The following is a 12,702-nucleotide window of genomic DNA, read 5'->3' as shown; positions in this document are numbered from 1 at the left end:
CACACACACACACACACACACACACACACACACACACACACACACACACACACACACACACACACACACACACACACACACACACACACACACACACACACACACACACACACACACACACACACACACACACACGTCTTGTACAATACAGTTCCAAATGAAGTGTTTCAGGCTGCTACTCCTGGCAGTGAAGCGGCAGCGCCACCTGGTGGTCGTGCATGGATGATCTTTACAGGATGAGTGAGAGACTGTCTGTAAGAGACGCACACACAGATCTAAGAACACATGCTGTGACCACGTGGACAACAACGAGGCTTTCTATACAGAGGCGTGAGAGAAGCGTGTCACAACATCGTGGACACGACTGAACGCTTTTCAATTTTAAAGCCACTTTCTTTCAAGCGAGACTCAAAGAAACTGACGGATTAAAACTACTGTGCGTTGCAGTGATGATTGACAGGAAGTCCATTATTAAAAACATTCAAAGTGACAATAAATATTGTAAGGGAAACTTCTGTGTCGCAACGCAGTGGGAGTCCCGACTCAGGAAGGACACGGGACGAGCAGGAGCTCTGCTGTCGAACACTGGCAGTTTATTACAAGCATCGGCCGGAGAATTCACATCACAAGTCACACAGCCAAAGGTTCTGACTGCACGGTGGGTCGCCATGTCAGTTCTGATCAGCCTCTCTCTCGATAGACCCTTTAACTAGTTTACCGAGAGCTAATCAGCATATTGGGGGAAGGTATACGTGAGCACCTGGAGACACTGAGTCACTCGTCTGACTCTATGGCTCTGTGACCGAGAGCTGACCGGTCATAACACTGATAATGGCAGCAATAGCTGAGACTTCCCATTCCTTAACGGTACGTCCACACAGCAGCTTTTCAAACATCTTGAAAGTCTTGGAGCTGGGCGTGTCTGACAGCTTGGGGATTTTTTGCGAGCAACGCGTCCAACAACCAATCACATGAATCTCCCGCCCCCGACATACAAAGCAAAAAACCCCGGGGATTTTATGCGAGCAATATATATATATATAAACTCCCCAAACAGGCGAAAACCTACCAGTTTCCCCCACTCTCTGCCTCCTCCCTCCATGCCTGGCTCCTCCGGTTTGTATCCCGTTAATAGTTCTGGTCGTAAAGAACCGGGTGATTTGCTACCGTAATTTCTCGTTTGGAATATGAGGAAATGAACTGCGGTCTGGTTCTCCCTGCTTACACGCGGTTTGATTGGCTAGCGCTTCTACTGTCAGATTTGCATAAACGTGTTTGATTGGCTGGCGCTTCCAGCTCAGCTTCAAAAGTTGAACATTGCTCAACTTTTGAATCCTGGAAATCCTGGAAATCTTCCCCCACAATGCAGTTCGGCAAAAAGCGAGGCAAAGTGACGTCATCCCCATTCAAAGTCAATGGGCAGAGAAGCGCTGGAAGTTTCTTCTGAAGCTGCTGTGTGGACGTACCGTTAGACAGATAACAGACTTAGGCTTCGTCGTAAATGTCAACAGGCCGAAAGGTCAAATATCTTAAGTAAAGACTAAATTAATCCCTAACGAATATGACGCTTGAAAAACACTCTTTGTGCCCCGGGACCGATTGAACATGAAGAGGTAACAGCTGGTGTCCTTTTGGGTGGAAAACAATAAGTGCTGACTATTTTCCGTTACAACTCAGCACTGTAAGAGCTTATGACCTTCACATTGGTTACCTTTAGTAGCATTTAAAGTATCCTTAACTCTTTCACATTCACAGACATGCACACAGCACACTTCCTATAACTCATCTACTAACAGCTGTAATAATCAGGTTTGTATCATAGTATAGCCATTGATAGCAGAGTCACGATGTATATTGATGTAACGGCTTATATCTGTGTCTTTATTGTCGCTCGGTTTAGAAGTTCTTCCAACTACAGATTGAAGGTTAAACTCTATTTGACGCTAACTGAATGTTTGTTTAGTTATTTGCTTTTGTCTACAGTACCTTTCAGACCTGACTCAAGCTTATATTGTGACGAGATGTTACACAGATGTCCTTCCCTTTTTCTATTGACACATACCGTGATTTGAAAGCATGACAACATACATGCAACCGTTGTATGTTATAAGACCTGAACATAATTGCATTGCTACTACAAAACAGAATCAGTTCGACCAGCAGGAGAGAGCTATCTAAGCCAGTTCAGAAAACAACAGGAAAGTTATTAAAGTTAGATTGGAATTTCCTGAAAATGAAAAAGCTAGTACCGTACTTTTCGGACTATAAAGCGCACCTGCATATAAGCCGTCTGTCTTGCTCTCGTTCTGTCTCTCGGTTCCACTTTTACTTTGGCGCGCGACCTGTCTCACTCTTTTCCGGCCTCCAGCTTTTCCTGCTGGAGCCCGGGCGCGGACAGGTCCTAGAGCCCGTAGAGTTAAAGGTGGTTAATTTTACCTGTAAAACCCATAGATTCAGGAGGTTCCCTAGTGGCCGTTAGCTGTACACACAAAATGGGGGAAAAGTCGCGGCTTATAGTCCGAAAAGTACGGTAGTTATTTGGGACGTCATGTGGCTGAGATGCATTACGGACTAATGTCCTTCCACACAACAACCTCTGTAGAGAATATAGTGCAATGAGACCAGGGCCAAATACACGATATCTTCCAAAGGGCTCGGATCAAAAGGGATTCAATGCTTTGTTATCAAACACCCACGAAATAGAGACAATTGATTTAGAAATCAAACAGCAAAGGTCCAGAGTCACTTAATCCCTTCTGCTAATGATCGTGTGAAATGCATTTTTAAGGACAGCATCTGTCTTATCGTGGTGCAGGAGAGGAGTGAGCAACAGCAGGAAAACCCCATCACTCCCTCCTACTGTATATCAATCTGAGACTAAATGAGGTGTTGTTGTGCTGAAAGCGAGCGCCTCTGACATTCTGCAGGTGAAAGAGGGGGAAGGGTTCCCTGTGTTTCAGAGTTCAGTCCAGCGGTACCTCCAGAGGCAACATGGCGGCCGTGGCCAGCTTGGACTCCTTCATCTTGTCCAGACCGAAGAGGAGGTCCAGCTGGGTGACGGGGCGCAGACGCTCCTCGTCCACCGGCCTGAAGAGGACACGGACACACACCACACGGACAGTTTAGTTTAGGACACACTAGATGGACACGGTGTCTTTGACATTAAGTAGCTTCTGTTTTCTCGGGAAGGTGAGAGCTTCAAGTTTTCAGTTTAGACAATGAACTTTCTGTTTCATATTAACATGCTGCACACACTATGTATACAAACATCAACAGGAGAGGACTCTTTAAAGTAGAGACACTACATACTGATATACACCTGAACATCAGCAGGAGAGGACTCTTTAAAGTAGAGACACTACATGCTGATATACAGCTGAACATCAGCAGGAGAGGACTCTTTAAAGTAGACACTACATACTGATACACCTGAATATCAGCATGAGCGGACTCTTTAAAGTAGAGACACTACATACTGATATACACCTGAACATCAGCAGGAGAGGACTCTTTAAAGTAGATACACTACATACTGATATACGCCTGAACATCAGCAGGAGAGGACTCTTTAAAGTAGAGACACTACATGCTGATATACACCTGAACATCAGCAGGAGAGGACTCTTTAAAGTAGAGACACTACATACTGATATACACCTGATCATCAGCAGGAGAGGACTCTTTAAAGTAGAGACACTACATGCTGATATACACCTGAACATCAGCAGGAGAGGACTCTTTAAAGTAGAGACACTACATGCTGATATACAGCTGAACATCAGCAGGAGAGGACTCTTTAAAGTAGACACTACATACTGATACACCTGAATATCAGCATGAGCGGACTCTTTAAAGTAGAGACACTACATGCTGATATACACCTGAACATCAGCAGGAGAGGACTCTTTAAAGTAGAGACACTACATACTGATATACACCTGATCATCAGCAGGAGAGGACTCTTTAAAGTAGAGACACTACATGCTGATATACACCTGAACATCAGCAGGAGAGGACTCTTTAAAGTAGAGACACTACATACTGATATACACCTGATCATCAGCAGGAGAGGACTCTTTAAAGTAGAGACACTACATGCTGATATACACCTGAACATCAGCAGGAGAGGACTCTTTAAAGTAGAGACACTACATACTGATATACACCTGAACATCAGCAGGAGAGGACTCTTTAAAGTAGAGACACTACATACTGATATACACCTGAACATCAGCAGGAGAGGACTCTTTAAAGTAGAGACACTACATACTGATATACACCTGAACATCAGCAGGAGAGGACTCTTTAAAGTAGAGACACTACATACTGATATACACCTGAACATCAGCAGGAGAGGACTCTTTAAAGTAGAGACACTACATACTGATATACACCTGAACATCAGCAGGAGAGGACTCTTTAAAGTAGAGACACTACATGCTGATACAAGTGTTTCCCCTATATACAAATAGCGGCGGCGCTATTATGCAAAATCCTCTTCCTCATGTCTCTTCTACATCAACATGTGTCCCCTCTTCTTCATGTCTCTTCTACATCAACATGTGTCCCCTCTTCTTCATGTCTCTTCTACATCAACATGTGTCCCCTCTTCTTCATGTCTCCTCTACATCACCATGTGTCCCCTCTTCTTCATGTCTCTTCTACATCAACAGGTGTCCCCTCTTCTTCATGTCTCCTCTCCATCAACAGGTGTCCCCTCTTCTTCATGTCTCTTCTACATCAACATGTGTCCCCTCTTCTTCATGTCTCTTCTACATCAACATGTGTCCCCTCTTCTCCATGTCTCTTCTACATCAACATGTGTCCCCTCTTCTTCATGTCTCTTCTACATCAACATGTGTCCCCTCTTCTTCATGTCTCTTCTACATCAACATGTGTCCCCTCTTCTTCATGTCTCTTCTACATCAACATGTGTCCCCTCTTCTCCATGTCTCTTCTACATCAACATGTGTCCCCTCTTCTCCATGTCTCTTCTACATCAACATGTGTCCCCTCTTCTTCATGTCTCTTCTACATCAACATGTGTCCCCTCTTCTCCATGTCTCTTCTACATCAACATGTGTCCCCTCTTCTCCATGTCTCTTCTACATCAACATGTGTCCCCTCTTCTCCATGTCTCTTCTACATCAACATGTGTCCCCTCTTCTTCATGTCTCTTTTACATCAACATGTGTCCCCTCTTCTTCATGTCTCTTCTACATCAACATGTGTCCCCTCTTCTCCATGTCTCTTCTACATCAACATGTGTCCCCTCTTCTTCATGTCTCCTCTACATCAACATGTGTCCCCTCTTCTCCATGTCTCTTCTGCATCAACATGTGTCCCCTCTTCTTCATGTCTCTTCTACATCAACATGTGTCCCCTCTTCTCCATGTCTCTTCTACATCAACATGTGTCCCCTCTTCTCCATGTCTCTTCTACATCAACATGTGTCCCCTCTTCTCCATGTCTCTTCTACATCAACATGTGTCCCCTCTTCTTCATGTCTCTTCTCCATGTCTCTTCTACATCAACATGTGTCCCCTCTTCTCCATGTCTCTTCTACATCAACATGTGTCCCCTCTGTGTAAAGAGGGGCTGAAACAGAGGGGATTATGGGTAATGCTGCAATGATCTGTTTGGTGTTTCAGCCAATCAGAGACAGGCTCTGGATATATCTGATGGAAACAGTATAATAGGGGACCTTTCAGTTTGTTGTAATTGCACAGAGAACAAGTTGTTGGACAGGAGATGCAGATGCGAATGTCTTGTTATCTGAACATGGACTTGTAGGATATTTGTTTGTTTTACTTTATCATTTTAACCCTGGAAATGGATGTATGTATGTACGTACAGTATGTATATGTGTACTTACTGTATGTGAGTGTATATATTGTTTATCTGTGTGCGTATTTAATCACAGAATTCTCTCTTTTTCTTCATCCTGCAACTGGATCACTATCAGGAGGACTACCTCTGTATACACTTTGCTTTCTGCCCTCTGACTTCTACTCATTTTGTTTGTGTTTCCTGATGTATAAACCGTCTAATTGTTGAAATAGTAGAATAAATAACATAATGTATATGTATGATATAGATATATACAGATATGAATATTTATAGCTATTTATTCTATGAACCCGTTTTCTGGACCTGTTTCACGTCAATCTAAATAAGTATTTCAGCAAACTATTTGATACTCATTTCTTTTGTTGAACACATGGTCTTCTATTTCAATATTTCTATTTCAAGACTTCATGTACTTCGCAGTATTCCAAAAACGACATTTAGCCCACATGTTTGAGCCTCCAGCTGTTTCCTGATGTCCCTTTGAAGCAACGTGCCGACAACTAAAGGTTACACTATGTTCTGCTCCAACAGGGCTTCTATAGTCGCTTAGCAACAACCGAAGCATGGGTTACTCAGATCAGATATTTAGCCTTTTATCAAATATATGATGATTTAAAAATAAACCAGCCTCTGATAACGTCCAACATCTCACATACAGTGCTGGAGGACATGTTATTAATATGTTCAGCTTTATGAATCTGACTAACTTCAGTGTTTCTGAATGCGAAGCCTCAAACTCAGACCGTTTCATAATTACAAACCATTAGAGATCATTTACATTTTAATCTCAATTAAGTTGCAGGTTATATTTTCAATTTCGCATAATTTTAGAACAATTACAAATAAACTTTACACACTTGTATAATGTAGATGTATGTCTGTCTATTTAATGTTGTATGATTAGTAGAATTGGTCTATTATAATTATTAATTCTGTATTTTTCACACACACACACACACACACACACACACACACACACACACACACACACACACACACACACACACACACACACACACACACACACACACACACACACACACACACACACACACACACACACACACACACACACACACACACACACACACACACACACACACACACACACACACACACACACACACACACACACACACACACACACACACACACACACACACACACACACACACACACACACACACACACACACACACACACACACACACACACATTATGGAAAAAGAAGTATTCTAAAAGTAATCTGATATTTTTTTAAGACACGTATCCTGATTACTTTCAGAGCATGTATTCAGTAACTGCTTAGAGAGAGGAGAGAGAGGAGCAACATGGACATAGAGAATGAGTAAAGACGGTCTCAGGTCACTTCCACATGTTCTCCATCAGCTTCGTGGCACCTCGGACACAACACAAGAACAACATCCTGTTTTTGAAACACAAACCTTTATTGATGATCCAAACATTCGATCACACATCCCATCAGTAAAGTGTGTCCAATGATTTCATGACCAGCTTCTCTTTCTCCGCCATGATGTGTTTCATCTCCGCTGTTTCAGAATCAGACATGATTTACTTATTGATTATTATCATGAGTTATGTTCTATAAAACATCAGAGTGCCCACTTTCTATTTGGACAACAACAACAACAACAACAACAACAACAACAATTAGTCTGCAAAACAATAACTAATGTTATACCATGTGTTTCCCGAGCAAAGACTCTCAGCTATTCACAGCAGAATAATGAATGATGTTCTTATTGATTATGATCACGACAGCAAGTCATATCATTTTGAATAAACACGTGATGATGAAATAAGTGTGATAACCATCTGGGAACTCGTGTGTTTGTTAATTTGGGCGACAATAACATTTAATCTGTCAGAATAATACATGTGATTATAAATGCCTCTGTTGTTTTAGAACCAGAATAACATGTGTAGAATAAAAGAAGCTCCGCTGCTTCCTCTCTGAAGACTCGTGCACTACGAGAGAAACGACAACAAGAATCAAAAGAAACATCCAACACATATTTAGAGCAAAGTTTACACATCAGTTCAGGTGAACAAGGATCCTCCTGAGCAGCGACAGCCTCCGTGGCTACACAGACACAGGAAGGAGCCGGAAGAAAGTCCAACATCTACAGAACAACTCGTGAGGAGATGTTGAAGCCCCGCCCATCGTGTTTGATTGACAGCTGATCTCTGCTCAGTAAAGACACGGACAATCAGCTCTGAAGGACACACGGTGAGTTTAAGAAGTAGAAGAGTTCCGCCAAGGACTTCAGGCTATTTGAGTTTACAAAACTCAGCAGTGTCTCCATGTGTGTAATAAAGAGAAACTCCAGCATGCAGCGGCTGAGTGAACGTGGTCTGCACTCTGTGGAGGAGAGTCATGGTTTCAGAGACGCTGTAGAAGGACAGAACACCTGCTCTGTGATCCAGGTACACTCCTACTCTGGAGGACAGAGGACCTGAGACGGGAGTGCTGATTCTGTTGTAACGAAATGAATAACTGTTTTGGTCACAATCTAAGGACCAAGATTTGTCATTGAGTCCAAATAGACTTTCAAACCCTGCTCTGCTGATACTCTTGTATGCGACTGCTACTTCAACTGCTCCCCCTCTCCACTCCACCTCCCAGTAACAACGTCCAGTCAGACTCTCTCTACTCAGGACCTGAGGGTAATCAGTGAATCTGTCTGGGTGACGAGAATAAGACTGTTGTTGTCTCATGCGTGTTGCTTTCCTGCTCCCCTCAGATAATACCAGGTGTGTGTGTGCTGTGTTTGGATCCAGAGTGATCTCCTGTGAGTATCTGAAGAACCCAGCTCTGGAGGCGGGCTCTGCTGCTGACGGTAAAACCTCCACTTCAGTCGGTGAGACGTTCGTCCATCCCTCTCTCAGGACGTCCTGTAGTTTGTCTCTGACTGCTGACAGGGCCGCCGTCACGTCCTCAAAGTAGCTCAGAGGACGGATGTTGGTGCTGGAGGAGTGTGTAGCTCCACTGAGGGGGGCTGGCAGTGAGGAGGGGTAGCTGAGCAGAAACTGGTTGTGGTCCTCTGTGTGAGACAGCAGCTCCAGCTCAGCGTCTCTCCTCTTCAGCTCAGAGATCTCCTGCTCCAGCTTCTCCTGGAGCTCTCTGACTCGACTCACTTCTCTCTCCTGCTGGGATCTGAGCTGCTGCTTCACGTCAGAGCTTCTCTTCTCCACGAGACGGATCAGCTCAGTGAACGTCTTCTCACTGTCCTCCACTGCTTTGTCAGCGGAGCCATTGACGGCCTCCACCTCCTGCTGAAGCAGCTTCACCTCCTTCTCTCCGTCCTGGATCCTCTGCTGGATGTTGAGTCGACTCCCCTCCAGCTCTCTCTGCCTCTCAGTCCTCTCTGCTGCAGCTGACACCGTGTCGTGGCCTTTGTGTTCGTCCACAGAGCAGAGAGAACAGATACTCTGCTGATCAGTGCGGCAGAACAGCTTCTTCACCTCGTCGTGACGAGAGCAGATGTTCTCCTGGAGCTTCTTGGAGGGCTCCACCAGCTTGTGTTTCTTTAATTGAGCTACGTTATAATGAGACTGGAGGTGCTTCTCGCAGTACGATATAAGACACACGAGGCAGGACTTACAGGCTCTCAGCTTCCTCCCAGTGCAGACATCACAGGCCACGTCTCCAGCTCCAGCATAGCAGAGATCAGCAGGAGCAGCTGGGGGTCCAGTCTTCTTCAGCTCCTCCACCAAAGCTGCTAGCATGGTGTTCTTCAGCAGGACAGGCCTCGGTGTGAAGCTCTGCCTGCACTGAGGGCAGCTGTGGATCAGCTCTCCATCCCAGTGCTGTGTAATACACTTCATGCAGTAGCTATGTCCACAGGGAATAGTGACCGGATCCTTCAGTAGATCCAGACAGATGGAACAAGAGAAGGTTTCCCGGTCCAGCTGAACTCCTTTCTGCGCCATTTCACCTCTCAGCAGCAGCGAGTGTGTGAGTTTCACTTCCTCAGAGCTGAAACTAGTGTGACAGGTTATCTGAACAGGATGTGTGTGGGCGGTGAATGTGGCCTATCAGCTCGTGTGCTTTACCCACATGTTGGTTCCTCCCCTCCTCCTCAGTGTGGATCTGAAGGGGAGGAACCAGGAAGCACAGAGTGGAGCTGGCTGTGTCTGAGAGCAGGAAGGAGAGGGAGGGCTCTGATAAGCTTGTGAGAATAGAGCGAAGTGATTGGCTAAGCTGGAGAGTGACGCCCCCGATCACTTATTGAGAGGAGAGAGAGTAGTAACATGGAAATGAATGAGTAAAGACGGTCTTCCTGGTTGAACTCGCGCTGAGCTTCATTAGTTTTAAAACTGATGGCATATTATCGACTGATGTTCTCTTAACCTGACATTTCAATTAAAGTCGCTGTATGTGAAGCATTGTATTTATTTTTTAGTGATATGTTACAATTAGTTATTAGTTTAGATCAGATTAGATGTACTTGTGTAAAATGTGTGGGATTCTTTTTGTTGTCACTCCTGTGACAACAAAAAGAATAACAGATAATAGCACAATAACAGACATTACTCATAAGATAGAAATATACTACAATTAAATACAATAGATTTAAAAGTAATTAATTAAAAAAAGTAAACAGTAAACACAATTAAAAAAAAATCTTATTAATAGTATAAATTAATACGAATACATTTTATTTTATTTGTATTATAAAATAGTCTAAAAGGTCCCATGTCATGCTTTCCGGTTATCCCCCGTCCCCTCGTGTTGTGAAGGTTGTTCTGCATGTGAACGGTCTGCAGAGTCTCAAACCCTCAGAGTGCACCCTGTAGCGAGTAACACTCTAACCAGAGAAGACCCGTCTGCGCCCCAGAACGCCTCGTTGGACTTCTTTTTTCTTCCCGAGTAAAGTGACGTAAACAGGCATAGTGACGTTTCGGTAAAAATGGTTCGTATCTTCCGTTAGCTGAGTTTCTAACCGTTAAGTGAGTATGACACATTAATAGGTTTTTAAAAATATTAAGAAGCCCTGAGACACAGTTTCGTGAAAAAACACCCCGCAGGACCCGGATTAGGGTCCTCTCGAGTTAAGACCCAAACTCATGTACAACAACTTCCTTACAATAAATGAGCACTGATTATTTAGTTATTGAGGAAAAACTATCAACTAACGGCTTTGTACTTGTAGAATATGGTCATGTAGAATAAGGCATTAATACGTGTTTAATACTGACTAATAACGAGCCAATATACTGCTAATATGCATGTTAATCAACAACTAGTTGATGGAGAATATGTGTACCTTGATATAAAGTGTTACCCAGTGTTTATATAGAAATGTGAGCATGAGTCGTACCTCTCCTCCTCCTCCTCCTCCTCCTCCTCGCTGTCCTGCAGCTGCTGCGCGATCCGCCTCATCTGCTCCTTGCGGACGTAGTCTCTGACTCGGTACATGGCGGCGTCTCTGCAGAGCTCCCGCAGGTCGCTGCCCGAGTATCCCTCCGTCCGCTCTGCGATCTCCTTCAGATTGATGGCATTGCTCAGCTGCGGAGAAACAGAGTGTTATAGATTAATCACAATCAGGTTTATATCAGCAGAGGTGGGAGGTAGTGGAGTACAAATACTTTGTCACTGTACTTAAGTACATGTTTCTGGTATCAGTACTTTACTCCACTACTTATTTTCTGACGACTTTTTACTTTTACTTCTTACATGTTGAACACAAATACCTGTACTTTCTACTTCTTACATGTTGAACTCAAATACCTGTACTTTCTACTTCTTACATGTTGAACTCAAATACCTGTACTTTCTACTTCTTACATGTTGAACTCAAATACCTGTACTTTCTACTTCTTACATGTTGAACTCAAATACCTGTACTTTCTACTTCTTACATGTTGAACCCAAATACCTGTACTTTCTACTTCTCACATGTTGAACTCAAATACCTGTACTTTCTACTTCTCTCATGTTGAACTGATGAGCCGCACTTGTGGGAGGATACCTGCCTGATGAGCTACACCTGTTGAAACAGGATATAGGAGGAGCCCAGCCGGTTACGTCGCTCTCACTCTTCTGGGCACTCTCTCTGCGCCAGCCTCAGGGACTTGTTGCTGGTGTTCATTTAGTTGTTGTGTTTCAACAAATAAACTATATATTCCTACCTCTCGTCTCGCCTCCCTGCTTTATGTTACAGCCCACGAGCCGGGTTGTAACATATGGGGGCACGTCCGGGATTGTAACATAAAGCAGGGAGGCGAGACGAGAGGTAAGAATATATAGTTTATTTGTTGAAACACAACAACTAAATGAACACCAGCAACAAGTCCCTGAGGCTGGCGCAGAGAGAGTGCCCAGAAGAGTGAGAGCGACGTAACCGGCTGGGCTCCTCCTATATCCTGTTTCAACAGGTGTAGCTCATCAGGCAGGTATCCTCCCACAGGTGCGGCTCATCAGCACCTGAACCTGTGAACACCCACAAACCACACCCACAACCCACACACACAAACAGACGGCACCCCACGTGGTGTGGAGGGGTCGTCACACTTTTTAAAATCACAACACATCAACAGCATTAGCTATAAAGAAAGGACGAAAGAGAATAATACAATGCAAACAGCACACGTCACATATAGCACCTCACAATAGAAACGAGGGGCCACATCCATGATCACAACATGTAACACACACACCATATCCAACACAGACGAGTGTGTGCAGTGTTTTGATGTATGCATGTCTTTGAGGTGTTTGAGGGTGAAAAAACGAGGATCAAAAGACATCTTACGTTTTCTCCCGCTAAAATCAGCCTCAGGATGTCTTGCCTTTGTCTCGTGCTCTGCAGAGACAGAAGGATAGCG

The 12,702-nt window shown here is 44.1% G+C and overlaps 2 protein-coding genes across 2 annotated transcripts in view; both read right to left on the bottom strand.

Moving 5' to 3' along the window:
* Window positions 1–81: 81 nt before the first annotated feature.
* The window catches only part of atad1a (ATPase family AAA domain containing 1a), a 29,885-nt gene continuing 17,264 nt past the window's right edge, over window positions 82–12,702 (bottom strand). Inside the window, exons 8-10 of the mRNA XM_071204444.1 lie at window positions 12,630–12,680; window positions 11,196–11,383; window positions 82–3,087 (exon numbers count right to left, since the gene is read on the bottom strand). Of these exons, the coding sequence (XP_071060545.1) occupies window positions 2,964–3,087; window positions 11,196–11,383; window positions 12,630–12,680 (363 nt within the window). The 3' untranslated portion in view covers window positions 82–2,963. The remainder of the gene's footprint in view (window positions 3,088–11,195; window positions 11,384–12,629; window positions 12,681–12,702) is intronic.
* LOC117452359 (tripartite motif-containing protein 16-like) lies at window positions 3,013–9,902 on the bottom strand. The gene is made up of 2 exons (XM_034090937.2): window positions 7,296–9,902; window positions 3,013–3,087 (listed from the first exon to the last, which is right to left on the bottom strand). The coding sequence occupies exon 1, from the start codon at window positions 9,802–9,804 to the stop codon at window positions 8,143–8,145; it is 1,662 nt and encodes a 553-aa protein (XP_033946828.1). The 5' UTR covers window positions 9,805–9,902; the 3' UTR covers window positions 3,013–3,087; window positions 7,296–8,142.

The sequence above is a fragment of the Pseudochaenichthys georgianus genome, chromosome 9 (assembly GCF_902827115.2).
Source record: "Pseudochaenichthys georgianus chromosome 9, fPseGeo1.2, whole genome shotgun sequence".
Lineage (NCBI taxonomy): Eukaryota > Metazoa > Chordata > Actinopteri > Perciformes > Channichthyidae > Pseudochaenichthys > Pseudochaenichthys georgianus.
The sequence above is the reverse complement of the archived record's forward strand: the minus strand, read 5'-3'. Positions and strand labels throughout refer to the sequence as shown.

Excerpts from the sequence above, each read along its gene's own strand:
- LOC117452359 (XM_034090937.2), bottom strand. The coding sequence starts at position 9,804 with ATGGCGCAGAAAGGAGTTCAGCTGGACCGGGAAACCTTCTCTTGTTCC.